Source organism: Aquarana catesbeiana, linkage group LG09 (genome assembly GCF_042186555.1).
Source record: "Aquarana catesbeiana isolate 2022-GZ linkage group LG09, ASM4218655v1, whole genome shotgun sequence".
NCBI classification, from domain to species: Eukaryota; Metazoa; Chordata; class Amphibia; order Anura; family Ranidae; genus Aquarana; species Aquarana catesbeiana.
Window position 1 is genome coordinate 70,643,086 of NC_133332.1, and position 18,321 is coordinate 70,661,406.

At 42.6% G+C, this 18,321-nt stretch overlaps 1 protein-coding gene across 2 annotated transcripts in view; it reads right to left on the bottom strand.

Moving 5' to 3' along the window:
- Window positions 1-204: 204 nt before the first annotated feature.
- SUPT5H (SPT5 homolog, DSIF elongation factor subunit) overlaps window positions 205-18,321 on the bottom strand; it is a 47,546-nt gene continuing 29,429 nt past the window's right edge. For both annotated transcript variants that reach the window (XM_073598775.1, XM_073598774.1), the window contains 16 exons: window positions 17,957-18,050; window positions 15,185-15,321; window positions 13,381-13,536; window positions 11,792-11,938; window positions 10,029-10,175; window positions 9,785-9,910; window positions 9,598-9,679; window positions 9,402-9,515; window positions 5,624-5,726; window positions 4,918-5,045; window positions 4,722-4,827; window positions 4,431-4,592; window positions 2,409-2,577; window positions 1,745-1,948; window positions 1,369-1,464; window positions 205-676 (listed from right to left, as the gene is read on the bottom strand). In XM_073598775.1, the coding sequence (XP_073454876.1) occupies window positions 536-676; window positions 1,369-1,464; window positions 1,745-1,948; window positions 2,409-2,577; window positions 4,431-4,592; window positions 4,722-4,827; window positions 4,918-5,045; window positions 5,624-5,726; window positions 9,402-9,515; window positions 9,598-9,679; window positions 9,785-9,910; window positions 10,029-10,175; window positions 11,792-11,938; window positions 13,381-13,536; window positions 15,185-15,321; window positions 17,957-18,050 (2,112 nt within the window). In that variant the 3' untranslated portion in view covers window positions 205-535. The remainder of the gene's footprint in view (window positions 677-1,368; window positions 1,465-1,744; window positions 1,949-2,408; window positions 2,578-4,430; window positions 4,593-4,721; window positions 4,828-4,917; window positions 5,046-5,623; window positions 5,727-9,401; window positions 9,516-9,597; window positions 9,680-9,784; window positions 9,911-10,028; window positions 10,176-11,791; window positions 11,939-13,380; window positions 13,537-15,184; window positions 15,322-17,956; window positions 18,051-18,321) is intronic.

Consider the following 18,321-nt stretch of genomic DNA (forward strand, 5'->3'; position numbering starts at 1 on the left):
TCAAGGCACATAAACGGTAGGTGACGTTGATTAATAGGTGGTGTGCCTTGGACTTGTACAATGTTGCAAGTCTGGTTTTGCTATTCCTGACAGCTATGTTCTCCCTTGATTGTGAGTCAATGCAGATGCAAGTTCCATCTTCTGACATACCTTTTTTAATTCTGGTTACAATATTATGGGTTGAGAGAAGAGAGGAGAAATACACACCTTTCCCTCTGGTTTATTGACTGCACTATATAAATATTACACAGTGGATAACCCACCTGAGATTACACATCATGATCTGATATACGAGAAAACAGGTGATATGGAAAATAAAAGCACAAACTGAAAATGACATACATGAAATAGATCTGCTGTAAGTGGATGTGAAGAAAGTGCAGACAGCGATAAAATCGGTCTGTTGTAACTCTCGTCCTGGATAAAAAGTTTATTTTCAGGGGGTGCACAGAGTCAAGTCTAAACTCTGCTTTTGTGGAATCTGCTGAGGTGAAGGGAGGCTCATTCTGTCAGGACAGGAGTAATGTTTGAGGCCTCAAGACTCCAGCTTCCCCAGGAAGCGCAAATTCAGAATCTTGAGTTGGTCATCCAGGTCCATACGTACAATGCCATCATCATTGTCTATACTTAGAAGAATACCCATTGCCTCGCGGTCCTCCCCTAAAATGACTTTCACCTGTAAGGAAGAGGGAGGGAGAGAGACTTTGTGAGATCTATTCTGATATCCAACAGCAAAATATTAGACCAGATCTAATTCTCAATATGCAAGCAGCCTTAACAGAGGTAACTTTTTTCTGTATTCTGCACTCAGATTCTGCCCAGTTAGGGCTATTAAAAGTTTAAGTTGCACTAAAATCCAGGCTTCCAGCTCACTGGTCAATATAGATACTATTTAAGGGCAGATCCTTCATAAAACCCTGTGACAAGAAAATCCACTGCAAATATATTAAGAAAGGAAAAGTCAAGTGAGGCAAGGAGAATCCCCCTTATAATATGGTATAGTATAGTTCATACCTATAGTATGAAATAACATAGAAAAGTAAAATAAAGTGCTGAGAAGCCAGCAGAAAATATTTTGTTATATGAAAGGCAGCACCCCCCCGCCCCCCCCCCCCCCTTGAAATAGAGCATATTAATTGGCTTAGTCCCACATGATGCCAATACATCAAAATACAGCAAAATAACTGTGTTCCAAAATAATGCATTCTCTAAATAATGTTTAACGTCTAACACAGTTATTGTGTAGACCATGTGACTTGGTTTAGCATGGTGTCAGAAAATGTTTCCACTCTATAGCAGCTAGCCTTAACATGGCAATGGTAAACAACAATACAAGATGCTCTGATGTGGCGGAGGCACTGAACTTACCCGGCTGTTCTTGGTGGGTGTCACTGGCTCCAGGTGATCACCAGAAAGACTGATCACCTTCTCACTGTCTTGTAGCAGAACAGAGCAAAGTCCGCCCTGAAAACCAGAAGAAAAATCAAAAGATATTACACCAGAGACCCTTCATCCATGACTTCACACCCTATCCATAAACTGCTCACACAAAGCACTGCAATATATACTGCAAACATACTGAGCATCTACGGAGTCATCTATTGAAGAATAACAAAAAGTTTCTGTATGACAGACTAAACAAGTACCAAGACTGGGACCCCAGGAGATGTGCTGCAGCACATTCACATCATTTTTAACAGAAAGTCATAATTCTACTTGTATTCTTCTGCCACAGATAACTTACACTGACACTGCGAATGATCCCCGCCTGTCCCACGACTTGGTTGTCCTGGAATGTGTCTCTCACTTTGACTTGAATGTCTGTGGTGACCCAGTCGCTGGAGACCTGCTCTATAGAGGAGCCAGGTGTGTGGGGATTGTACCCACCAGGAGAAGGTGCACCTGGGGTCATAGGGCTATAACCCATAGGACTAGGGCTAGGACTTGCCTAAAAGACAAAAGAGGAAATACCCAATGTCACCTTTAAACAACACAATAAATAAACAAACAGATAAATAAAAAGTATGCAACATGGACTGGCTGCACTTCAAGATATGTATCCCTTTCAATATAAGGTATTTTAAACCTTTATCCAAATTTGAAACGACACACCCTTGTTGGTTATAATTCTTTTATTCAGTTAATTTTAAGGAACTTAAGGTAAAAAAAAATCTTTATGCACAGTTTAAGGTTTCTGTGAGCTGCACTGTGCATGTATGCCAATGACAGGCAGTTTAGGGGGATTTTCAACAATCCTGTCTGAATAACCAGCAGGATTGGAACAAGTGAGCAGGACTCACAAAGAATTGTGAAAAAAGAAGAGGAAAGGTTAGGAGCAATTCAAAGATTTCCAAGCAAATAGGTTATAGATAAAACAAAGCAGCAACGAATATAGTGTTACAACTTACTTGATAAGCCATGGGTGATGGGGTTGGATGGTAGCTTGCTGGGGAGTGAGTATTCTGGTAGCCCACAGGGCTCGGGGCCACTTGGTGGTAACTCTGTGGACTGGGACTAGGCTGGTATGACCCTTGTGGTGAGGGAGCAGCATAGGGAGAGAACTGGTCCGTATTGTACCTGTTATGGAAGATAGGAGAGCAGTGATTAGCGATGGGGAGATAACAGATAATTCTTAACTATTGTTCTTTTCCAGACTAATAAAAGACATTGTGGTAGAGGAGATTCGATGCTATTTAACGAATACTCGCAATACAGATCTATAAGTATAAATTTTGTCATCTGGTTTTACAGTCCAAAAAAGCAAAAAAAGCATGTCCAAATTTCAGAATGTGGTCAACAGTAACTCTAAAGTAACATAAATGTAAAGTTTACTATCATCTTTCACTGGTCTGGCATCACCAAACTGCTGAATGCAGAGTGGTCCCTGGGATTATTGCATAGCACTGATTCTGGAGCAGAGATCCTTAAATTAATGTTGGTCAGAGTGTGCCTGACAACACATTCCATGGTGATTCAATATAAATGCTGGGGTATGGTTCTATTCATTATAACAACATGAAGTAGTGACTTAAAGTGGAGTTCCACACAAAAGTGGAACTTCCGCCTTAAGGACTCTTAACCCCCTTACATGCCACATTTGGCATGTCATTTTTTTTGGGGGGGGGGGGGGGGGGGGGTTGGGAGTGGGGATGGGTACCTAGCTTTGACAGGTACCCAGCTCCCACTGCTGCTCGTGTTGCCTGGGTGACTCCTTCTATTCTCTTCCTGCAATCTTCTGGGACAGGTCACAGGTCCCAGAAGATTGCTCAGCCATTCAGGACACGCAGCGTGACTCGCGCATGCGCGCCCAGCTGTGAAGCTGCAAGCATTCACAGCCGGGTGCCCACACTAGTGATGCTGGTGCCAGGGAGAGGCGGGGGAGAGAACCGAGGCTGCGGGCGGCCGCATCGCTGGACTGTGGGACAGGCGAGTGTGTGTTTATTAACCGCTTCAGCCCCGGAAGGATTTGCCCCCTTAATGAGCAGGTCATTTTTTGCGATAAGGTACTGCGTCGCTTTATCAATTGCGCGGTCATGCGACGCTGTACCCAAACAAAATTTACGTGTCCCCCCCCCCCCCAATAGAGCTTTCTTTTGGTGATATTTGATCACCTCTGCGGTTTTTATTTTTTGCGCTATAAACAAAAAAAAGACTGTCAATTCATCAATTTAGGCCGATATATATTCTTCTACATATTTTTGGTAAAAAAAAATAATAAAAAAATAAATTTGGCGTATATTGGGTGGTTTGTACAAAAGTTATAGTGTCTACAAAATAGGGGATAGATTTATGGCGTTTTTCTTATTTTTTTTTCTTACTAGATTTTTCATCGGAACTGCTACATTGCAGCGGACAGATCGGACACTTGACACTTATACAGCGATCACGGCTATAACAAAATGTACTTATTACATTATTGTAATTATTGTGTAAATGTCACTGGCAGGGAAGGGTTAATACTAGGGGGTGATCAAGGGGTTAAATGTTTTTCCTCCTAGGTGTTTCTAACTGTGGGGTGGATGGGACCGATCACTGTTCCTAATCTTTAGGTGCAGACGATCTGTCTCTCCTCCCCTGACAGAATCGGGATTTGTGTGTTTACACAGATCTCCGTTCTGGCTCTCGCGATCGGGGGTGGCCGGCAGCATTGCAACTGCTGGGCACGTGCCTGCTAATGCTCTTAAAGGAGCCGACGTACCTGTACGCTGGTTCCCGCAGGTCTGTCAACCTGCCGCAGTAGATCGGGAAGTGGTTAAAAGTCAGCAGCTACACTTTTTGTAGCTGCTGACTTTTAATAAAACAGAAAAACGAGTGGAACTCTGCTTTAAAGAAGATGGAAAATGCCTAACAATACAGGACAAGTCCAGTTGAATGTGACCAACAACTAAATAGAAACCTTCAAAAGGCATGTCATACTGAGCTTTACTTACATGGCAGGAGTCCCAGGTGTCTGTGGGTGGTAAGGGGCATTGACCTGCGGAGAGGGCACATCTGGGTAACCTGGAGTCTGTGGGTTGGGGGTTCCACCATAGGCTTGTGGAGAAGGAGATGGTTCATCATCGTACCTATAATCATATTCTTCATCCGCCCCCCTGTTAGTGAGAAAGAAGTTAACAGTTTTGTGTTAAATGCTAGTAAAGAAGGAACAGCTTGGTTTGTCAACTCCCCTAAGAAGAATCATGGCAGAAAATTAAAATAAGATAATCTTATAGCAGAAATACCTAGAGGGTGTATTGGGGTTATTTGGGTCCCAGGCCCCACTCTGCGCAGGGGTTCGGCTGCCATCATGTACAGGAGTTTGGGATCCATAGTAAGGTGTTCGGCTTCCTGTACAAAGACAATAAGAGGTATCACAGACAGAACAAATACACAGGTATACAGCAAGGACAGAGACAAAACTGGATGGCATCAACTTACCATCGTGCACTGGAGTCTGTGAACCATACATAGGTGTTCTGGAGCCAGTACCATACATAGGAGTCTGAGAACCGTAAATTGGAGTCCTGGCATGAGTAGAAGTCATTCCTCCTGCGCGACGAGCGCCACTAAAAAGAAAAGAGTTCATGTAAATATAAATTATGCCATTTTCATTTTATGAACAAGTCTGTGCTCCCTTCCAACAGCAAATCAAGTATACAAAAAAATGAAAAGGGGAAAAAAAAAAAAAAAAAAAAAAAAAAAAAAAACACGACCCATACAGTGGGAAAGATATTAAATTTACATCAAGATTTCCAACTTTACAACCTTTGTGCCAACACAGTTAAGAATTAAAGATGCAATAATTCTTTACAGCATACAAGAAAACCATATGGGCTTGTGTCAATGACATGAGCGTCAGACACTACTGAGATTATTCAGAATTAATTGACAATCGCATATGACCTCCTTCTGACCTGCTTCAATTGGGTTTTGTATTCTCATAGACTTGTATGGAAAAGCAAAACACATTTAAAAAAAAAAGAAAAGCCTAAACACAGGACCTTACTGGTTCTGCAAACAAAATCTCAAAATCTGACTGCAAAAAAATCGAAATGGTCTCTCATAAAAACTTCATCCTGACTAGCAAAACACACACATTCTCACTCTGACGCTACCATAAAATATCACAAAATGTGTTACTCACACTGTTGTGAGACGCTGTCTGTCCACTGAGATGGTCTGACAAGTGGAATGCAGCTCAACTCGAGCAGTGGATTCTGTCGCATCCTTCACCACACCAATATAGCCTTGGAAAAGAAGAAAGTGAGGTCAGCAGTGCATGGGCAGTATACTCATGCAGGGTTTAGCACTGTAGTCTTCCAACACAGTGTTAAAGTTTTTTTATATCAAGTTCTAATCTATTAGTTATCATTATATGATTACAATAATACAGTACAAAACAAAATAGACAAAACATACATGGTTCAACTAGCAACCGCTAACAACCTTAATATCTGCTAGTTTTATAAATCATAGAGAGGTCTGGATAATGACATATCATGCCAGAGAGGGACCCATAGCTTGCACAGCCCCAAATAATGTGTACAATACAGACAATAGCCCAAGATGTAATTTGATCACTAGATAACTCCAACTGAGGTAGATGAGAGTGAAGGCAGGGGACTTACTAGGTTTCTAGACAGACAGAATAAAGAACACTTACATATCCCACAGGCAGGTCTATAAAAGAATATTTAGAGACCAGACCTGGGTCTCTGTGTCAGAGTTCCTCACCCCGGGAGATCAGACTTTATCAAATTTAGTAAGGCAGCCTCTAGCTATTTAAATAGCCTTGTAAAGCAGAAGGGCATTGTTTATCAAGGACTTCCATTTATCAAGAGTTGGGGTAACCGGTGATCATCACTGAAGCACAATTGCTTTCCTGGCATAGTATGTCACACGGTATTTGCGCAGCTTTTTTTTTTTTTTTGAACCACTTCCCACCCGCCCACCGTCATACGACATCCTGGGCTTTGAGCGGGTATATCTGAATGATGCCTGTAGTTACAGACATCATTCAGATATTGCCGGTTTCAGCCGGGAATCTCTACACCATAGGAACGATCGTAGTGCCCATTCCGCCGCTTGATCGTTCTTACGGGAGGCGAGAGGGGACGTCCCCCACCTCCGATGCTTGTTCCGACTCACCGTTACGATCGGTGAGGCGGAGAGCGGATCCGCCGGCGCCGGATGTAGATCATAGAGATTTCCGGCGGACCAGATGGTCGCTGGAGTCTCTATGATCATCGGAGGCCGGGCGCGATGTTATGACGTCACGCCCGGCCTCTCCATTCAAAAAAACAGCGCCGCTTCGGCTAGGAAGTGGTGATCGTTTTATTTATTTTTTTTTATTTCAGGCTTCCCAGCCTAGTGGTGAGATGTGGGGTCTTATTAACTCTTATTTCACTATTAAGAGGACCTGTCATGTCATATTCCTATTACAAGGGATGTTTACATTGCTTGTAATAGGAATAAAAGTGATCAATTTTTTTTTTTTTTCAAAAAAAGTGTCAAAATAAAAAAAAGAAAATATAACAAAAAAAAAAAAAAAATTTTTAAAGCGCCGCTATCCCCATGTGCTCGCACGCAGAAGCGAACGCATACGCAAGTCCCGCCCACATATGAAAACGGTGTTCAAACCATACATGTGAGGTATCGCTGCAAACATTGGAGCGAGAGCAATCATTTTGTCCCTAGACCTCCTCTGTAACTCAAAACATGTAACCAGTAAAAAAATTTCAAGTGTCGTCTATGGGGATTTTTAAGTACCGAACATTGGCGCCATTCCACGAGCGTGTGAATTTTGAAGCGTGACATGTTAGGTATCTATTTACTCGGCGTAACTTCATCTTTCACAATATGCAAAAACATTGGGCTAAATTTACCATTTTGTTGTTTTTTTTTTAAACACAAAACAGTTTTTTTCCCCCCAAAAAAAACGCGTTCGAAAAATTCCTGCGCAAATACTGTGCGAGATAAAAAGTTGCAACAACCGCCATTGTATTCTCTAGGGTCTTTGCTAAAAAAACATATATAATGTTTGGGGGTTCTATGTAATTTTCTAGCAAAAAAATGATGATTTTTACATGTAGGAGAGAAATTTCAGAATTGGCCTGGTAGGGAAGTGGTTAAAACACAATATTTATGCAATAAAATTCATTAAGTGTATTTTTTTTTCCATAAATATTGTGTTTTAACCACTTCCCTACCAGGCCAATTCTGACATTTCTCTCCTATATGTAAAACCTCTGCGGATCAGGACACCCGCGATCCGCGGAGCGCTCTGTGGCCTCGGCCATAGGAAAGGCCGCGGCTTCGGCCTAGCTCCGGAGCGGCGGCCATCTTGGTACACCCAGCGGCCGTTTACCACGTGATCACTCCGTCAAATGACTTGTAACAAAAACGCCGGTTCCTCTCTCCCCTCTGTGTACTGATCTGTACAGTGGAGGGGAGAGTTCGGATGGCAGCAGTGCCAATACTCTGCAATGCCCTGCCAATACTCTGCAATGCCCTGCCAATACTCTGCCAATATACCCGCAATACTCTGCCATACCCTGCTAATATATTATTACAGTGAGGGAGATTGTGGATATTACAGTGGGGGAGATTTTTTTTTTTGTTGATCCGAAAATGATCCGAACTGTGACTTCTGATCCGAGGAATGATCTGAACCGTGAGTTTTTTGATCCGTTGTACCCCTATTAGATACCCAACATGTCACGCTTTAAAATTGCGCATGCTCGTGGAATGGCGAAAAACTATAACACTTAAAAATCTCTATAGGCGACACTTTAATTTTTTTTTTTACAGGTTATCAGTTTAGAGTTAATAAGGAAGTCTAGAGCTAGAATTATTGCTCTTGCTATAACATTCACAACAATACCTCACATGTGGTACGAACACAGTTTACATATGCATGCGTGACCTGCGTATGTGTTCGCACGCGAGCATTGGGGGACAGGGGCGCTTTAAAAAAATTAAACTTTAAAAAAAAAAAAAAAAAAAATTTTCACTGTCCCTTTAATTTTTTTTTTTTTTTTTAATATTTATTACTTGTATTTCTATCTCAAGAAATGTAAATGTCCCTTGTGATAACAACAAAACATGACAGGTCATTACTTCACTTCTGGACTCTGAGATTATAGAGGCGATCAGAGACAATCTGGTCTCTCTCCACCTCGTTTCCCCGGTGAGAACGTCAAGCCTGAGAAACACTGGTGAGCAATGGGAGGCGACCCCTCAAGCTGCTTCTAAAAGTGATCCAGTGGCTAATCAGCTGCTCCGATCGCTTTTAGCAGAAACAGAATCGCCGGCTGAGAAAAACAATACCGGGGTTATAGCTGACAGCTGCATATATACGTATTGCAGTCTTGAAGTAGTTAAAAACAATATGGCTCCTCCCACACAGCCACTTCATTCATTCACAGGGATCTGAACGAACTACAAGTCCCATCTGCCATCGCAACAGACAGCTTGTAGTTCTAAATGAACACATCAGCATCCTCATTGACTCTTCCTGTACTTCAGTAACTGTCTGCCCGTATGGAGATATGTATTGAGTTATTGAGTGTCTGCAGGAGTCTGACATTGCACCCACGCTACACTGACAGCAGGTGCGACGCTTTGAAGGATGCAGTGTAAAAAAATAATAAATGCACATTTTTTTACCTGCAAAATAAAGTAAATTTTTTTTTTTAAAGTGAACTTAGCTTTTAAATAACAATAACTGTGTCTACACAGAGTATGTATGGTTTCACATTTTTTTTCTTTACTTTTCTCCAAGTTCTCTGGTTTCTTCCCATAATATAAAAACATATTGGAAAGTGAACAGGCTTCTATGTAAAACTGGCTTCAGAATGTGAAGGCGTACTTGTGTGACTGTATTAAGTGATGTTACCTTGTACATGTCAGTTTATACACACCTTTATAAGGACCTTGAGAAATTCTGATAGTCTGGCCAATCAAATCATTGTCCCTTCGGCCTCTTCCTCTGCCAGGAGCTCCTGCTCCAGCTCCTGCCGCACCACCTCTCTGTGCTGCATAAGGTGATCGACAATGAATGAGTATGTATGCGGGGCTTACGCCAGACTCAACTATTTTTTTTAAAGAGATACATACCATCTCCAGCAGGGTGAGCTGGGCTGCTGATTCTTGGGCTCATTGGAGCAAATCCAAAGGTGAGGTTTGTGACATCCCGAGGCTATGAAGCAATAAGACGTATAAATATAAAGTAAAAAAAAAACAAAAAAACCCCCAAAAAAACAAAACAAAAACACCATCAGTCTTACTCTGTCAAATGTTTTACCTTTGAACCTCCAGCAAGGACCAAATAACGTGTTCTGCACACAAACATCCCTCCATTCTCTACCAGCTTCTTACAGTGAAGAAAAGCATAATTCCGGAACAAGTGGCGAATTTCACCTTCACGACCCTACAGCAAGGAATGAGTGATCAATATGTGTACTGATAAATCAAAGAGAGAATATATTTAGCCACAGTCAGATAATAACACTTTTGAAGGAGAGAGAATACTACTAAAGAGTTCTCACCGAATGGGGACCATCGATGACCTTGACAATGTCCTTGCAATGAATATTGTTCTCTTCAGAGTCTAAAGCAACAGCAAAGCGATTGTCCTTCTTCCGGTTGACTGCCTGATGTCTAACTGTAATTACTTTACCATGCATGTTAAGGACCTATAATGTGATAAGCAGACAAGAAAAAATGCAAAATAAATAAAATGTTGTAGGCAACAGAGTGAAATTTGTAAACTAAAGCAAGGAGGTAAAACAAAAGAGCAGAGCTGTGGGGGAGTTAGGATGAGACCATGGTATGATGAAACCAGAATAGACATCAGGAAGTGCAGATAGTGGGGGGGGGGGGGGAACAGGGTGTAGGTTCAGATACCGGAGACTCTCAATCCTTATGCTTCTAGCATTAGTAAATAGATAGAAGAGTAGATTGTATTTACTGGTTTTAACATTTTTGCCTCTGGCATGATGGGTCCATGACATCACAATGGAGGCCACCAGATGTCCACGCCCCAAAGTAATATAAGAATTGTCAGACATAGAAGCAGACAGAATGGCAGAAGCCAGAGAATCGCCCCCCCAGCAGTTCGGTGGCGGAAGACATTGTGATTGACGTTGGGGCTACCAGGGGGAACTTTAGTCATTTTTAATAAAGGACTTGTCAAAAACAGTCTCATGTTTTTATTACATTACACATTAATGGGTAGGTGTAGGCTAATTCACATAGGGGTGGCCAAGATCTGGGGGCCCCCTTGTGAAGGGAAAGGAGGCGATAAGCCCCCTAAACCGCAGACCCCCACAACCAGAGCCCAGGGTTGTGGTGGAAGAGGCCTTTGCCCCATCAACACCCTCCCCCACCTATGTTGAGGGCGTGTAGCCTGGTACGATTCAGGAGGGGGGGGCTTGCTGGCTCCCTCCCTTTCCTGACCGGCCAGGCTGCATGCTCAGATAAGCATTTGGTATGGCTTATGGCTTTTGGGGGGGACCCCACATCTTTTTTTTATTTTAGTGTGGGGTTTCCCCTCAAAATCCATACCTTTCGGTCTGGTATGGGTCTTGGGGGGAGACCCCACGTGGGTTTTCCCCTCAAGATCCATACCAGACCCAGATGGCTGGCCTGGTATGGATTTGTGGGGAGGGAACCCCGTGACGGGGTTTTCTTTTTATTATAAATTTGGCGTGAGGTTTCATCCATACCGGAACCAAAGGAATTGTTTTGTTTGGTCAAGGAACAAGTTGCACTCATCTCCAATGTGAACCAGGCCTAATAAAGAGTATTTGGTGGGACCTCCCTGGTGGAGCATGCTCTAAGCAGCTCAATTCCCACCTGGTGCGCAATTCCCTCCACACTAGAACCAGAAGTCGGAAAGTGGCTTTATACAATTTGGATAAGGGTTATGTTATGAGATGATCTGTCACAAAAATTGTGCTTAGTGCAACTAGTATAAACCAATATATAAAATATTGGAACAAGAGAGATAGATTTAGGAGTAAATGATGAACAAATGCAGAGATGGGGGGAACAAGACACAAAATAACCAGTGGACTAGACATGTACCAAACACGTTATGCGGTTCAACTTTGAGAAAAATTCTCCTAAAGATACAACCCACATCACTTTGAGCATATGCTCACTCTAATTCTGTAATTTTAAGCCAAGCTTGAAGAAGAGATGGTGAATTATAGCTCTGAGAATACAGATCTGTTCCTTCCAATATTGCAGTTTCCCTTTTTTTTTTTACTCTGGTCTCTGAAGAGCTTATTCTGCTCTGAACACTTACCTGAAAAGTCTCTCTTTCCAGGCGTACAATGACTCCCACTGTCTGAGGGTCAAGTTGCACCAGCTCTCCCCATTCATGTTGTCCCCCAACATCCACACCAGAGGCCGTCTCTGAGCACAGCTGCAAATCTCGGGGGAGGACCTTCAGCTACATGGAGAAGAGAATGCAATCACAGATGTTACAGGAGGACTGAAAATAACGCAATAAAAGTACAGAACAGAAACTTAAACTTAATCAGCCATCTTATACATCTAAAAGAGAAGTATGGCCAAAACAAAAACGTTTTGGCCAAACATCTCTTGTGGGTCACAGGAGTGCACTTACTTTTGCTCTTGTGACCCAGAGTAAGCTGAGAGCAGGCTATTTGCCCAGGATCCACTTGCTCTGCTTCATAAACATTCTATTTCCCACTTCCCACATCTCTGCAAAGTCAAAATCACACAGCTGCCACACTATCCTGTAGTTGGAGCAGAATGGCACATGCACATCATATAATGAGAGACGTGTACTGCCACTATTGCACTCGAATTTCTGGCATGCAATGTTTACTCTTAAGGACTTGATGCACTGTGATGGCACCTACTGTACCCAAGGGGACTACAGGAGGTGTGGCCATGACTGCCTATGCACTGTGATTACAGAGCGATGCAGTGGGGAGCAGAGGGTGAACTGTAGTGGTGCAACGGATCAAAAAAAACTCACGGTTCGGATCGTTCCTCGGATCAGGAGTCACTTTTCGGATCAAAACAAAAATCTCCCCCACTGTAATATCCACAATCTCCCCCACTGTAATAATATATTAGCAGGGTATGGCAGAGTATGGCGGGGTATTGGCAGGGTATGGCAGAGTATTGGCAGGGTATGGCAGAATATTGGCAGGGTATGGCAGAATATTGGCAGGGTATGGCAGAGTATTGGCAGGGTATGGCAGAGTATTGGCCGGGAATTGCAGAGTATTGGCACTGCTGCCATCCGAACTCTCCCCTCCACTGTACAGATCAGTAGACAGAGGGGAGAGATGAACCGTTACAAGTGATCGCTCCGTCATTTGACGGAGCGATCACGTGGTAAACGGCTGCCGGGTGTACCAAGATGGCCGCCGCTCCGGAGCTAGGCCGAAGCCGCGGTCTTTCTTATGGCCGAGGCCACAGAGCGCTCCGCGGATCGCGGGTGTCCCGATCCACGGAGGTTGATCCGTACGGATCATGGATCAATGACGATCCGTTGCACCCCTAGTGAACTGCCCACTGAAAGATTCTATTTATTGAATCCGCTTTGCTGAAAGACTGTGGTATAGTGGAAACGTGTGCAGGCGAGGTTTCAGGTGTGACAGCTCCTAACTTCATACATTGCTTTTCAGATGGATTGCACTTTATCATGGAGAGATAACATGCCATGACAGGTTTATTTCAAACAGACACCGCATGGAGGTAGAGAACATTCTGTTATTTAACTGAAAAGCAATTATACTCTAGGCAACACAAAGTACAAACATAGTAAAACAGAACAGTGTACAGAATGACATCAAAAAGCATTAGGCCTTCTGCACAACCTATTGCCATAGACTGTCTTTACTGTGAAGAACTCACCTCATGCATTGTGAGGTCAGAGAACAAGATGACAAAATTTTCTTCGACTCGCACAACAAGCCCAGTGTCCCCTTCGTAACGTCCAGCAATGACCTTGACGTGGTCCCCCATGCGAAAATACTTCCTCAACTCATTGGCTGGGAACTCCAGCATGTCCTGTTATGGAGAAGAAACAAAAAGGAATATGAATCCCACATAATACTAAATACATTTCAATGAGAAAAGATAGAGCTAACAGCAACTGAAAAAAAAAATTGTACTGCAAAAACCACAAATTCAAATCTGTTCTGGAAACAAATACATTAAGCCTGGGTTCACACTATAGCGAACACAGACATCGCATGAGATTCGCACCCGCACGCGACGTATGTGTAATGCGAGTTCAGCCATACAGTTGTATGGCTGAACTCGCATTGGATTCACACTAAAAAGTGCATGGACTTTTTTTCCCCTCCACAATGGAATCCGATTGCATGGGCGTTGTCACCCATGCGATCGGATTCCTGTGCTAATCCACAGTTCGCACAGCGATCTGTGAACCGTTCTGGGAGTAACATTGTATTGACACCCGCAGCGCTTCGCAAAGGACAGTGTGAACTGCCTGCGGGAGATGTGGTAACCAGTGCTGCAATCTCGCTGGTTCCCGCATCACTACAGTGTGAACCTAGGCTAAAGAAGCAAGATATTTTAGAGTAACTGTTCAGTGAAGGAAGGTTGAAAACTGGCTTGTTTTTGAAGGTGCAACCAAAGGTTGTGACCCTCATCCTTACCTCACTATTTAGTGAATCTGTAACCCGGAATAGGCAAGTCAGAATATTTAGCCATACTTTCAGGTAAGGAATTTGCTAAATCGCTATTAGCACCCATACTGCTTCCTTTGGGCCTTCATTCAGTATTAAATGAAGCCTTACTGTTTATTAGTCAATGAATCTACTTGTCTTGAAGACCTTTTGCACATGGGCAGCTAATCCCATTATAGCCTCCCATAGACATGAATGGCTGTGTGGTGCTGTACTCAGGTATACTCCAGTGCCATCATAAACATGTGTATAGTGTACAGGCATGTGAAAAATTTAAAACTTTCTTTTTGCATACGCTATACTTGTGTTTACAATATCACTTGCATATGCCAGAGTACAACAGCATACAGCCAATCATGTCTTTGAGAGACTGTACTCTGGCTTCCCAGTTAGCAGAAAGATGTTGGCATTTGCACTGAACAAGCTCAGCAGCCTGTATGCAAAAGCCCTAAAAAGGTCAAAAAATGTTGACCCTTTTTTGGAAGTTTGCAACTTGCAATAACCCAATACACAGTACAGAACTGCTGAGACAATACTGTTTTTTACCTCTTTAGTTAAATTGGAACATGCTAGGAGTAACAAAGAAAGGCTCAACCAATCAGAGTATGATTGAGCTGCCAATGGCAATCCACCCAAATATCAGATGTCATAACTAGTACCTTACACACATGCATATAAGCAAAGCCAAAAGTCCAAGTAAAATACACAAAGCATTGAAGCAAGAGGGTAAAGACAAGTAGGGAAAACAGCATTTGAGAACTGAAAGTAGCAATGGCCGTCTCCATGTCTCTCTCATGAAAAGAGTCCTTTAAAGTAGAACTAAAGGTAAAACCTTTTTTTCCGCTTGGATAGAGTAAGGTAAGGGTTATAAAAAAAACGTTCTGCCTTTAGTTATACTTTAAGTTTTAGATAAGACACCTGAAAAAAAAAGCTGTGGCTAGAATCCCACCAATTCTGCTAAATAAACAGGTCACAATATTCTCTGAAAAAAAAGTCAAAGTTACCTTAAGATCCTCATGTTTGGGCAGGATGGTGATCTTGTTTCCGTCCACACTGAGAATTTTACCCTGCAGGTTGATCAACTCTCCCTCGCAGACCTCCACATTGTCGCCAGGCTGAAGGCTGTGCTCACGTTCCTTTCCTGCACACAACAAGCAGTATTACTTGAGGAACATAAAAAAAAAAACAAAAACAAAAAACACTGCATTAACAAAAAATGCATGCAGCTCTTTTCAAGCATCAATAAATGGCCGTTGCCCATTTGTGGAATGTTGTCAGTTTCTTAGCAAGTCTTTCGATTATCTATGTTGCGGACTCACTAGTCTCTTTAAATTGATTGTGCAGCTGATGTGTGGGGAACTGGTGGCTGAATTACAAGAAAGGAGGGAGAAAGGCGGATCAGAAAGAGGAAGAAAGAAGGATAACAAGTCAAAACTGATGGAGGAATAGTAAAGGAACCGAAAACTAAAACAGAAGAACAGTGCTCTCTTTGATATGAAAGATGTGTGCACTTGTGTCACAAATTAACCACTTCAGCCCCGGAAGGTTTTACCCCCTTCCTGACCAAAGCACTTTTTACAATTTGGCACTGTGTCGCTTTAACTGATAATTGCACGGTCATGCAATGCTGTACCCAAACAAAATTTACGTTCTTTTTTTCCTCACAAATAGAGCTTTCTTTTGGTGGTATTTGATCACCTCTGTGGTTTTTATGTTTTGAAACAAAAACAATAAAACAAAACAGGACAATTTGGGGGAAAAAAAATTTTTTTTACTTTTTGCTATAATATCCCAAAAATAGTTTTTAACCACTTGCCGCCTGCTGTATAGCAAAAAGACGGCGGCAAAGTGGTTTCCATATCCTGACCGGATGTCATATGACATCGCCAGGATATTAAGCTGCTGCGCACCCCCAGGGGCGCGCATCGCGGCGATCGCTGTTGCGGTGTGTCAGTTTGACACACCGCAACACCGATCTAGGTAAAGAGTCTCTGACGGAGACTCTTTACCACGTGATCAGCCGTATCCAATCACGGCTGATCACAATGTAAACAGGAAGAGCAGTTGATTGGCTTTTCCTCACTCACGTCTGTCAGACGCGAGTAGAGGAGAGCCGATCGGCTGCTCCTCTGACAGGGGGGGTCTGTGCTGATCGATTATCAGCGCATCCCCCCCCCCCCCCGAGGATGCCCACACTGGACCACCAGGGATGCCACCAGGACCACCAGGGATGCCAATCAGTGCCCACAATGGGCATCACTGATTGGCAACCGTGCCACCTATCAGTGCCCATCCGTGCCACCTATGTGTGCCCATCCGTGCTGCATATCAGTGCCACCTATCAGTGCCCCATATTAGTGCCCATCAGTGCCTGTCAGTGCAGCCCCATCAGTGAAGGAGAAAAACTTATTTACAAAGTTTTGTAACAGAAAAAAAACAAAACAAACAAAAAAAAAACAAAAAAAAAACCCTTTTTTCAAAATTTACGGTCTTTTTTTAAAAATTTGTTTAGCAGAAAATAAAAATCCCAGAGGTGATCAAATACCACCAAAAGAAAACTCTATTTGTGAGAACAAAATGATAAACATTTAGTCTGGGTACAGTGTAGCATTACCGCGCAATTGTCAGTCAAACTGCGACAGCGCTGAAAGCTGAAAATTGGTCTGGGCAGGAAGATGTATAAGTGCCCAGTATTGAAGTGGTTAAAAAACAAAATTCCTTCATCAGTTTAGGCCAATATATATATATTCTACATATTTTTGGTAAAAAAAAAAAAAAATTTGCAATAAGCGTATATTGATTGGTTTGCGCAAAAGTTATAGCGTCTACAAACTATGGGGAAGATTTATGGCATTTTTATTATTTTTACTACTAATGGCGGTGATCTGCGATTTTTAGCGGTACTGCGACATTGCGACAGACGATCTGACACTTGACACATTTTTGAGACCACTGACATTTATACAGCGATCAGTGCTATAAATATGCACTGATTACTGTGCAAATGTCACTGATAGAAGAGAGGTTAACACTAGGGGGCGGTCAAGGGGTTAAATGTGTGTTCCCTCAGTGTGTTCTAACTGTATGGGGATAGGACTGACTAGGGGAGGAGACATATCGTTCCTACTTACTGGAACAAACGATATGTCTCCTCTCCCAACAGGACAGGTATTTGTGTGTTTACACACACAAATCCCCGTGCTGGCTCTCGTGCATGCAATCGCGCGTGGCCGGCGGCGACCGCTGGCCACTCGCATCAGGTCCTCCACTGTGCAGCAGGGACGCACGCGCCCTCTGGCGGCTCTTTAAAGGAATCTCATACATACACACATAATAAATAAATAAATATATATGGGGTTTTGCGCAGGGGTGCCATTCTGCCCCCGTAAAAAGACGTTAGCTGGTCGGGGACCAGTTAAAAGTAAACAGATATATTTCTTATATACAGCTGATTCAATGTCCTCAACAATAATTCTTCCACGCCATGAATGGAGCATCTGATAGCCTGTGCAAAAGCAAAATGTAGGTAGAAGGAGCTTATATAAAAATTAAAGGCATACCACCACCCCTATAGATGTGTATGTGCCCTGTCAGTCAACTGCAACTCAGTCTAGGGAGTATGCATTAATCAAGAAAGCTTTCTATAATATAACTTTGCAAGTTACTTTTTAATGAAATAGAAGAAAGTAAAAAATTGCAGGATGACAAGTGCAGTTCTCAAAAGCAAAGCAAAGGGGGGAAAAAAATAGTCTGGCAGATATATAACCCTGTAGTACCTGCTGATTCAGTTACCACCTCCAGGTCAACCCCTTCTGGTTGATCTTCAAATTTCTCTAATTCAGAAAGAGTTGGTTTCACTCCATCTGTAATCTGCAGATGCAAGAAAGAGAGTGAACATTTAAGAATTTTGTGCAGAACATATAAAAATTAGTGTAGATCTCATTAGGAGGAGCTGCTTGACCTGCTTTGCAAAGAATGTAAAAGCAAAGCAGGTCAAAATGCAGTCTTGGAAAGGTCATCTGCACCACACAATTAAAGTAAACTGAAACCTGCAGACTAGCTGTTAAAGCATGCTGCAAACTCAATTCAGGAAGCAAACCCCATCTATAAGAGCTCTTAAAATAGTAACAAGATGTGGTTC